Source organism: Alosa alosa, chromosome 7 (assembly GCF_017589495.1).
Source record: "Alosa alosa isolate M-15738 ecotype Scorff River chromosome 7, AALO_Geno_1.1, whole genome shotgun sequence".
Taxonomy (NCBI): Eukaryota; Metazoa; Chordata; class Actinopteri; order Clupeiformes; family Clupeidae; genus Alosa; species Alosa alosa.
In genome coordinates this window covers 13817346-13829370 of record NC_063195.1, presented here as the reverse complement: position 1 = coordinate 13829370, position 12025 = coordinate 13817346, and the positions used below count along the sequence as shown (strand labels likewise).

At 44.0% G+C, this 12025-nt stretch overlaps 1 protein-coding gene across 1 annotated transcript in view; it reads right to left on the bottom strand.

Moving 5' to 3' along the window:
• Positions 1–362: 362 nt before the first annotated feature.
• The window catches only part of gcgrb (glucagon receptor b), a 77456-nt gene continuing 65793 nt past the window's right edge, over positions 363–12025 (bottom strand). Inside the window, exons 8-14 of the mRNA XM_048249187.1 lie at positions 12008–12025; positions 11739–11799; positions 8425–8494; positions 6183–6271; positions 4468–4612; positions 4163–4204; positions 363–1059 (exon numbers count right to left, since the gene is read on the bottom strand). The exon at positions 12008–12025 is cut by the window's right edge and continues 142 nt beyond it. Of these exons, the coding sequence (XP_048105144.1) occupies positions 547–1059; positions 4163–4204; positions 4468–4612; positions 6183–6271; positions 8425–8494; positions 11739–11799; positions 12008–12025 (938 nt within the window). The 3' untranslated portion in view covers positions 363–546. The remainder of the gene's footprint in view (positions 1060–4162; positions 4205–4467; positions 4613–6182; positions 6272–8424; positions 8495–11738; positions 11800–12007) is intronic.

The window sequence follows — 12025 nt, the reverse complement described above, 5'->3', positions numbered from 1 at the left end:
GCAAGGAGGTGAAGATGTTGGTCTTCAATATGTGTTGCCTGTCGAGAACATCCTTATTTTTTTATTAATTTATTTTTCTTCCATTTGAGGAAGTAAAATAATGTATCCTTGTCTTTTTTGCCCTAATAAGGATGCAATCACCCACAGTCAACATCTCTAGCGCTGAACAAACACCCACACACCTCATCCCATTGGTTCATCAAGCTCAGGCTTCCTGTCCATCAACTTCCGGCCCGCCCTCTTTTCTCTCTAATTTAATTCTAATTCAAGGTAGCTTTATTGGCATGACAAATATTTCTTTGCATTGCCAATCTCAATTCTCTCTCTCTCTCTCTCTCTCTCTCTCTCTCTCCTGTCTCACTCTCTCTCTCTCTCTCTCTCCCTGTCTCACTCTCTCTCTCTCTCTCTCTCTCTGTCTCTCTCTCTCTGTCTCACTCACTCTCTCTCTCTCTCTCTCTCTCACCACTCAACAGGTGGGCGGGGCCAGGCTTGGAGCTGTAACCAGAGGGTCTATGCAGACGCTCCCGTCATGATTGGCGTCGGAGCTCAGAGGTAGCTCTCCGTATTTTGCTGTCGAAGGTCGTCCTCGTCGTCGCCGTTGTTGTCAACGTCACCGTTGTTGTTGTTGTGGTGGTGGTGGTGGTGATGAAACCCGTGCGGCCTCTCCTCCAAGCAGATGTCCTCGGTCAGCGAGCTGCTCCCGTAGCTGTTGTTGCCTTCTGGTGGCGGGGAGGATAACTGCACCCTGCGCCGCTCCCTCTCCCCACCCCTGCGGCCCCCGCGGGCGGCAGCGTCCACCAGGCGCTGGCTCTCCTCTCGGAGCAGCGTGGCGGACGAGGAGGGGGGCGAAGGGTCGGGCGGGGGGTCTGGGTCAGGGGGGTCGCTGCCGCCGCCACCGCCACCGCAGGGGTCGTAGCGGGGCTGGTCGACGCCGGGCGCGGCCATGGCGACACTGGCGCTCTTGGCGTGCGGCGTCTGGCTGTGCGTGTGGCGGTACTCCTCCTCGATGTCCTTGCCCAGCTTCCAGCGCTTCCACCGCTTCACCATTTCAGACTGGACCTGAGAGAGAGAGAGAGAGAGAGAGAGGAGGAAGAGAGAGAGAGAGAGAGAGGGAGAGATAAGGGGAGGGAGAGAGAGAAAGAGACAGAAAGGGGGGTGGAGAGAATGAGAGAAAAAAAGAGGGAGAGAGATAGAGAGACAGGAGGAGAAAAAGGTAGTGAGAAATGAAAAAAAAAAGTAGGGAGGGATAAAGAGAGAAGGAGATAGGCTTAAGATTTATGAGACCACTACTCATTGTTTACATTCTTTGAACACATTATGCGTGAGAACATCCAAACACAGACCTAAAATACAAATACACATGTGAGAAGACAGCAAAACAGCAAAACAACCCACAGCCCACTCCAGACACTCTGCCTCAGCAAGAGAGAGAGCTTAGGTGGGGTGTTAGGGCTGGAGGGCAGGAAAGACACAGGCTGAATCCCAATTTCTCTCCTCACAGACGCATTCCCGTTAACTTTGTGAGGGCTTAGGGCTGTCCCACTGTGAAATTGCGAAGTGCTTGAGGGCTCACTCGCACCCTTTCTGAGCCCTTTCCATAAGTCGGCATCTATAGGTGTTGTGTTGTGAAATACGGGGTTACCCAAAGGGCAGCCGTCGCCTACTGGTTAGCGCTTCAGACTTGTAACCGGAGGGTTGCCGGTTCGAACCGCGACCCTTGTGCAAGGCACCTAACTCCTCACTGCTCCCCGAGCGCCACTGTTGTTGCAGGCAGCTCACTGCGCCAGGATTAGTGTGTGCTTCACCTCACTGTGTGTTCACTGTGTGCTGAGTGTGTTTACTAATTCACGGATTGGGATAAATGCAGAGACCAAAGTTCCCTCACGGGTTCAAAAGAGTATATATACTTCTACAAAAGGTGCGATTTGTAGGGGGGGATGGTGAGGATTTCCCCCCCTCTGGTTTTCCTATCCCTACCTCTGCTAAATTATTTTTATCGTCGGGGGGGACAACATTTATCCCCCTGCCCCTCATATTGATTAATGCTACTTCATATAAGTAAAGCTGCAAAACGTAAGAACAGTCTAGTAGGCTAGCCTACATGATAATCTGACATCAGAAACGCGACTGCCACCGCCAGCACTGATGCTGCTGACACAGTGGCTGATAACTTAATTTGGCCTTTGATCGCAGGACATTTCAGAATGTCGAGTGTGTAATCCATCATAAATGGCTAGGTTCAATGGAAAAGTTAGCTGGACAAATGAAAGAAAACAAGAAGGATTCAGTGAAGCATAATAATGTTTTAGAACCTTCAAAATTAGAAAAACTGATGCAACTGAGATGGAGGACAACTGCACGTAGAGTAGAACGTGAGGCCTATTGTCCGAAGGAATTTACATTAAATGAGGAGATATTTGCTGAATGTCACAAAAAGTGTTACAGAAATTGCTTGGCATCGCTTATTCAATGGCTCTCTACCAAAACACCTGTAGTTTGGCGGAGAGGACGAACGAAAGCACTCGCTTGATAAATCAGCCAGTAGTAGACAAATAACTTTTAGAAATAATCTGTACTGCAAAACGAATGTTGGTGGTATTTAAACTATCTAGCGGTTGTTTTAACAGCTGCAAGAAATAGAAGCTTCATGGTCTTTATGTTCTGGTTCGTAAATTATTTTCATAAAACTTCAAGTTGCCCTATAACTTTACTCTCCAAACTCTTCACTGCACTGTAGGCAATTAACTGACAGTATGATAGGCTATTTATTTTCTGTAGGCTACAATAAACACATTTATTTTTTCAACTTTTGCAAAATTACGCACTTGGCTACTGAACGCAAATCAGCAGGAGAGAGAATGCACGTAGCCTACGCAGTGTGTAGCGCAATGTGTAGGCTATTTGGTTACCAACTAGTGCCAATTCCAATTCACTAACTTAAGACTTCAGTGCCATCATATACAACGTTTTTTTACACAACAAATACAGAAAGGATGGAGGCAGCAAAAGTAGAGAAGTCATTTCAGATGGGGCAAGAACAAGGTGAATTTGTATGCTTGTCAAAACGTAGTCCTACCCTGCATTAGAGGAGCTGATCATCATACCAAGCACACTCGCTGTTTAAAGTCATACACCACGGTAAACTAAAACTAAAATGTTACAAAGGTGGCAAAAAATAATATAGGGTATTATAAGCCATGACATTACTAGGCTATGAATCGTTCGTTCATTTTTTTTTTTTGGGGGGTGGGGTTACAAACTTATTCAAAATCATCCCCCCCTCTGGTTTTTACACAAATCGCACCCTGCTTATACAATGGGAGGCTGAAGCTTGAAAAAACACCAGTAAACAAATGCCATAAAACGGAAACATGTTTGTTACAATTAATCAATTAATGATAGGTCACAGGTGCTGTTCCATTCCTGCATTTCTGACAGCCTCGCAAACTTGATCACTTATCAACAAATGTCAGTGAACTCTTTGATGATTCAGGGGTTCAACCTTAGGGATGAGATTGAGATTCAACCTCCCATGCTCAGTAAAGGGCTGATGACTGAAACAATCCTGAGGATATTTAAATCATATATTCCTTGATAAGAGTCGTTTACTACAGCCATATTAAATTAGATTAGATTTGCTCCTCACACGTTAGTCTAAGTTGACATATGTAGACTGTATCCTAACTCCTTTTATTCCTCGGGACTGTAAAGGGCCGTTCACACGAGGAACGATAACTATAATGATAAAAGTGTCCGCACCAACGTTAAGAAAAGTCTCTCTTGGTGTTGATGTGATGGCTAAAATGTGATGGATTCTGATTGGCTGTCAGCTTTTTATGGTTCTCAAAATCTCTCTGAAATCGTTCTTCACGCCGTTGTAGTTCATGTGTGGACGTCATCATTCATATTAGCTAGAACGATATTTGTTTTGCCTTTATCGTTATAGTAATCGTAAACGTATAATCGTAGTAAACGGCCCTTAACAGTGTGCAATATATCCAGAGCCAACAAAGTTACCTGCCATGTCTTATATAGATGAGATCACCACCAAGTAAGAGACACCCTCCATGACAAAGGTTAAGAGGAGAGGTGGCAGGCCAGTGTAAGACTGAGACCATTCTTTGAGGTGAGTGCTACTGTGTGTGATGGGAATGGGTCTTACCTCTTTGTTCACAAAGCAGTACAATATGGCCACCAGCAGACCCTATAGAGAAACAGACAGATACAAGAAATAAGCTTGATAATGTATACAAGAATGAACTGATGCATACTGTACATACTAAACGACAGACAGACAGACAGATAGATAGATAGATAGATAAGAATGACTATAATTATTGTGAAGTCTGTTTCAGTGTAGTCAGTGGCTGTATTTCATGACAGCAGTAGCTGAGATCACATGGACACTAGTTGGGAGACATGTGTGGTACTTGGGGTTGGACGAGGTCACGACCCTTGTCTTCTGACCTGGAACGAGCTGAAGAGCAGGTCGTAGAAGAGGCGAATGAGGCGCAGAAGGGACTCTTTGGGCACGGACTCGTCGATGACGAAGGTGAAGAGGATGGCGTGAATACCCAGCAGAGGAATGAGAGTCAGAGTGGACTTGGCCAACCTGAGAGAGAGATAGAGAGAGAGAGAGAGAGGGGGGGTGGTAGTGAATCATTCTTTAATTAATGTTATCTTTTGAAACACAATCTCAAATATGATACCAAGAGCCAGGAGGGGAAACAACTGAGTTCATCCTGGTTCAATCTAAAACAAGACACGGAAGGAAGATAGGTCTTGCAAGCATCTAGTGGGCCTACACACACTCACACACACACACACACTCACTCACACTCACACACACACACACACACATACACACACACATACGCACACACGCACACACACACACACACATATGCACACACGCACACACATCCGGACACACACACACATACGCATACACACACACACGCACACACACACACACACACACTTAGAGGAGGGAGAGAAGATGGAAAAAATGTGCACAAACACACACACACACACACACAGCAATGTCTCTCTCACACACTGGCAAACACACACACACACACCAACCAGTTCACGCCTGAACAGAACATTGTCATTTTAATTAATCTATTAGATCGTTGTGTAACACGTTTTGTTAAAAACGTGTTGAGCAGGACGTAATTATCGCGGTTACTATCACGCTGTATTTTCATTAGCCAGAACCGTCATCTGTCAAAAGCCCGGACCAAAATAGCTTAGAATGTTATTTGGATGTTTTGACGTGCAGTTTCATGCTTAAGCCTGCTTTGAGTTGTGGGTTAGAAGGAGCCACCTTCTAGCTAGCAGTTTTAGAAGGCTGAACCCCAGAATCCAGAAACAAAGAACCGAGCAGGGACGTAAGAAAAAGAAGAATCCAAATGGGAAATGAGGTGAGCCTTGCTACTGCCGCTAGCATGATCATTTTGCTAGCACTTGAGCAAAACATTTTAAAGTTGATTTAACATGAAATTGTAGCCTATGCATGGGCAATACTGTGAATTCAGAGTAGGCTTGCACAACTTATAATTTAGCTAACGTGCATGATGTAATGTTACAGTAATCTGTAAAACAGCTGTTATCTGTGTAAATTAACATTGTAGCCTAATATTGTTAGTGTGGGCTACAGCTAACAGCTGGGAGGTAGCCTATCAGCCAGGCATGTATAATCGATCATGATGAACGTGAATAGATTTCGTTGCGAAAACAATGGATTCTGGATTCTTCTTTTTTCTCCGTCCCTGCTCGGTTCTTGTTTCTGGATTCTGGGGTTCAGCCTTCTAAAACTGCTAGCTAGAAGGTGGCTCCTTCTAACCCACAACTCAAAGCAGGCTTAAGAGTATGAAACTGCACGTCAAAAGCATCAAATAACATTCTCGCTATTTTGGGTCGGGCTTTTGACAGATGACGTGGTTCTGTTTGCTCATTGAATGCGAAATACAACGTGATAGTAACACGATAATTACGTCCTGCTCAACACGTTTTTTAACAAGGAAACGTGTTACACAACACGTCCCAATAGATTAATTAACGTGACAGTGACACGTTCAGACGTGAGACTGGGTTGCACACACACACAACAATGTCTCTCTCACACACTGGCAAACACACACACACACACACACACACAAACACAGAGAGAGACTCACCTGAACTTGTAGTCGGTGTACCGCATCTGGTGCGCCTTGAGCTTTGACATCAGGATCTTTATGATGCGGATGAAAATGAAGAAATTAATCTGCAAAATAAGACAGATAGATAGAGAGAGAGAGAGAGATAGAGAGAGCGAGAGAGAGATCAAGAAGAAGATGGAGGACAAAGAAGCGGAGGATATAGAGGAGGATGAGAGAGAGCGAGAAAAAGGAGTGGGAGTGAGGAACAGAGAGGAAGGGGGAGGCATGGGGATTAGACATGGGTGCTTAACACAGCTATCGCTTTATGAATTTTCATCAACCTGCTATAGATTCATAAAAGCCTTGTATAACAGTTCTGTGTGAGTGTGTGTGTGTGTGGCACTTTGTGTAGGTGAATGCAACCTCTAATAAAGTACATTCTGCTAGTTTTATGAATGCGTGAAAGAGTTAATGAACTTTTACCTTTTACCTATGAAACCATATAGTACTTGTGTGTGTGTGTGTGTGTGTGTGCGCGTGCGTGCGTGTATTTTATATTTGACTGTCTTTTCTCAGCCCCTCTAACCTCTCTTTCTCTCTCTCTCTCTCTCTCTCTGAGTCACATGTATGTGTGTGTGTTTGTGTGTGTGTGTTTGAATGCGGATGAACAGACCTTCAATCACATATCTGTCTGTATTGGTGTCTTTGATTACTCTCAAACCTGTTTAGCATGGTGAAGCCTGTCCTGACAGACATCCATTATCAGACAGACATTATCACTGTGCCTCTGCATTGCTTTAAAAGGACATTTCTGCTCTTACACTTGAGCCTCGCGCACACAACAGGACCACACAGAGAGAGGGGGGAGAGAAGGAAAGAGATATATAGAGAGAGAGAGCAAAGGAAAGAGATAAAAAAACACAGGGGTAGTATGAATGGTGGTGTGCTTATGTACACACACACACACACACACACACACACACACAAACACACACTTACACATGCCCACACACACACACACACACCTGCAAACACACACACACACACACCAAAGCTATTTCTATAAGTATGGAGGCTACCTGCCAATAACTAACTGCTCATATCCTCTCAGAAGAACCAATCACACACATGATCAAGCCTAGAATGGCAGCAATGTGTGTGTGTGTGTGTATGTGTGTCAGAGAGAGAATGCACAGTACGTGTTCACAACACAGTAGTCTTAACCCTCCTGTTATCCTTGAGGTCAATTTGACCCCAAGCAACGTTTAACATCATACAATATATGGTTCACTTTTTTTTTTTTGCTTCATGTTTCATGACTTTTCCTCAATTGAAGGGTACAACAGAGTTAGCATGAAATTTGTACAATAATTTGTTTTCAATGTCCTGTACAAATATTTTGTATATTGATGTTCCTTGGGGTCAGTTTGACCCCAGCTGTATGAAACATAGGATACATGAATATTTGACACATTATGGATATTATTATTTGAATAGTATGAGAACATATTGTTATTATCATTATTACATACACAAGTACATATTACATATAAGTCATTTTGGCAGGACTGTATAAGTCAAAAGGGGAAGCAACAGCAAGCCTTTTGGCTGCTGACACTGGATGGGCAATATTGCCAGCCAGGGTTCCAAGGTTCATAAAGGGGTGTGGGGGGGTGGGATTGTTTTGTAGGGCTTTTGATGGTGGTTATTACACTCTTGTTAAGTACCTGTCACAAAAAAAACTGGGTAACAATATGAATTATAATCATTTTCTGAGGGTTTATTTAGCTGGGGTCAAATTGACCCCAAGATTAAAGAGTGTCGTAAGATTTGAGGATAACACAAGGGTTAATACACACAGAAGCTTTCCATATGGAAAACTCCTCACTGTGATTTACTATGAATTAGACTTTCCCATAACGATTTAGACTAGAGGTATGCATGTGTGTGTGTGTGTGTGTGTGTGTGTGTTTGAGTGTGTGTGTGTGTGTGAACCCTGACACTATTCCCACCTAATTATAGTCACAAACACACTCAGGAGACTATGGGGACATGATGACAGAAAACTATGTTTCATGCTATTTGCTGAGTGTGTGTGTGTGTGTGTGTGTGTGTGTATGTGTGTGTGTGTGTACATGTGCGTGTGCGTATGTGTGTGTGTGTGTTTGTGTGTGTGCATACGTGTGCATGTGCATATCTGAAAACATGCGAGTGTGTGCACTTTTGTGTGTGTGTGGGAGAGGGAGAGGGAGAGAGAGAAAGAGTGAGAGCAACTCACCAGATAAGCAAATAGAATGGGTGACCGTATGATCCACCAGAAGCCCATGTTCACGTTCCTCTCCCAGCACCTGACCCAGACCACACACACACACAGGCACGCACACATTCACGCACACACGCACACGCACACACAACACACAAAGACAGAGAATGAAAGACAGAGATGTAATTATGTAACAATTTACCATGTTAATCATTTATTTTTGAAAAAAAAAAAAAACGATTCTGTATTGCAAACCACACACACATGCCCACACACACACACATCCTCTCTCTCTCTCACACACACACACACACACACACAAAACAGACAGACAGTCACACACACACATGCATACACACCACAGCAAGCATGCCTATCACGTTGTGTAACAGAGCTGTTTTGACTGAACACACACACCGTCACACCTACACCTGAGGCGGTACTTCAGAGCTGCTGTTGCTGCTGGAATGAGCCATCCCATAATTCACCTGTGTGATATATGGTGAAGGAGGCTGGAGCCACTGCAGGGCTTCTGGCTCATATCAGATGTTTAGCCTATGTCATTTAGAGTGGAGGTGCACACACACACACACACACGTGCACACACACACACACACACACACACACACACACACACACACACACGTGCACACACACACACACACACACACGTGCACAAACACACACACACACACACACGTGCACAAACACACACACACACGCACACACACACACACGTGCACACACACACACACACACACACTCTAATGTATAGCCCATAGTGACATGCACACTGGTATGTTGAAAATATTTTTACACAGTTCCCAAAAAGTTGGGGTCAATAGTCCATGAAGAAATATGGATTTCTATACTGAGAACACATAATCACCCATAGGATTGCACATGGATGCTTCACTTCACACATATCAGAAAAAAAGTCATTAAAGCAAAATCTAGATTGAAATATGGATTTCAGGTGGATTTAATGTATATTTTCATGTGTGTGTGTGTGTGTGTGTGTGTATGTGCGTGTGTGTGTGCGCATGTGTGTGTGTGTGTGTCTGTATGTGCGCGAAATCACATGCTTATCAGGGCAAAGGTTCACCTTCAGGCAGTTAGCTTGAGAGCTTATTTATATGTATAGAAACTACAGTCCCCATCTCTCTCTCTCTCCAATCGGACCTGCCTTTAATTGGACAGCTCGCACTCTCAATCAATTGCATTCATTTTCTCTGCCTCTCCCAAGCGGCAGCAATTACACCAAATAACAGCGCTCTATAGCTAACTAGCGCCAACCCCCACATCCTCAGTAGACCTGTCGCCACATGCATGCTCTTATTGGTCACGTTAGCACTTGGAGAGAGAAAGTGCTCCATCTTTCTCTAGCGCTGCTGGTGTTTAAAGGCACGAGCACAATTTACATCTACTTGGGCTCTTGTTCATTAGCTCGTGATGGCTAACATGGAGTTCAAACGCGGCTAAATGAAGCATATGTAGAGCCCGAGGTGTGTTTCCAATTTAGCGCGCTAACAGTAGGGACATGCTAATCAGTGTGTTTGAGACACGCAGTAGAGTCTGTGGAGAAGAGTGCATTAGGGTCCATGTTTTTATAGTTTTCCTTTCCCTCCTACAGACACTGAGCGGGTTTACATGGACACTTTAATTCAGATTAGAATTAGAATAATGGCTAAATTGGAATAAAAATTACACATAATAAACACCTTGATCGGAATAAAACTGCCAGAATTTAAATCGGAATGAAAGAGGTGGTATATTCTGTTTCTATTCCGATTGAACAGCCATGTATACCAAATCGGATTGCCTGTTGTAGCTTCTCAAGGAAAGGAAGGCAACAACGGCTATTCCGATCAAAGATTCTAAAGCGCTTGAGAGCACATGATCGGAAAGTACCCCAACAGACGGCACACATTTTTCAATGGGAATTAGTTTCATTGGAATGACAAAACAAAACAAACCTGTCCATGTAAAGCCACCTACTGTGAACGCCCCCTCTCTCTGCAGCTTTTGTTTCTCCTTTATCACACACATGACATGTACACACACACACACACACACACACACACGCACGCACACGCACGCGCACACACACACACACACACACACACACACGGATGCATTTGCACTATCTTGCAGCAGCAGCGAGTGAAACCATCACTGTAATTTTGTCTGTGCGTTCTTTGCTGGGCTTTTGGGGGAAAAAAGGCTTTCATTCGCAAAAACAGCAGCCAACATGAAAGAAGAAAAAAAAACAGGGACCTCTGAGCTGCCCTTTATATTAGGAGAAGATGGGGGTAAGAGAAAAAGAGAGAAGAGAGAGAGAGAAAAGAGAAGAGAGAGAGTGTTCTTTACCCACTAAATATGTACCGGAAGCCCTCATTTTCTCATCTATGGCGCTAATTTAGAATGATACGATTTTATCTTAATGCTCTCCAATAACTGCTCACAATCTCCGCCATGAATCCTCTCTCCTCCTCATCCCCGTGCGGCTGGACATCAAAGTGGACGATAAAACACCCCTCACATATTCATGACCTTTATCACATGAGTACACTAACACTTGGTGAGATCCTGTATGTGTGTGTGTGTGTGTGTGAGTGTGAGTGTGTGAGAGAGAGAGAAAGAGAGAGAAAGAGAAAAAGGAGAGGGGTGGCAATGAGGCTCATTAAACACTAATTGCCACCGTTAAGACCTAAACGAGAGTATGCATATCAACACTCCGAGTCCCCCTGATACAGTATTAACATGGCTGTGGTTACCGCTGGGAGCACAGCACATAAGAGCTTCTTCTCGCTCCTGTCTTCAGCGAGGGGGAACCGTATTGGTTCTTTAAAGAGGTCTGTGTAGAGCAACCTCATTAAGAGGTGTCCTAGTGTCCTACGGGAGATGGAGCTGAGAAGGCGGCGTTCACACTTTGAAGAGGAACCTTTTTAGCTTCCACTGAGACAGATTCTTCATCTAGAACTATCAGATGTTGGAAGATGTGAGGATTGCTGAATAGAGATTCTTCATGCCTGTCTCCATTTGTAACCCAAAACAACATTGTGTGTAAATAACATTGAATTCACCATTTTCACACAAAGCAAACAGTTGTTACCTAACTGTATGATTTACAACCAAAAAAATTACATTACACTAAATTATATTCAAATAAGATACATTTAAAAATTAAAAGAAAATTAAATCTAGAGACTATACATTAAAAAGTTATTTTCTCCATGAAAATAATACACACTATACAAAGAGAGAATGCAAGGTAGGACACAGTATGGACCACACACTGTTGGATGTAGATATCGGACGTGACTTACTCCTCGTCCTCGTACAGGTACTTGACGATGACCCACGGCAGCACGAATATGAGGGGGGCACCTGGAACACACGACACGAGAGAATCAAACAACCATAGCACGGCACAGTACAACACAGCAAGCAGATCCTCACGTCAATCATGTTAGCAAGTCTGAACTTAACATCAGTACGTGCACAGAATGCATGCACACCTGTACACTCACACACACAAACAGACACACACACACACACACACACACACACACACAGAGAGAGAGAGAGGGCTCACCCCAGCCTATGCAGAGGT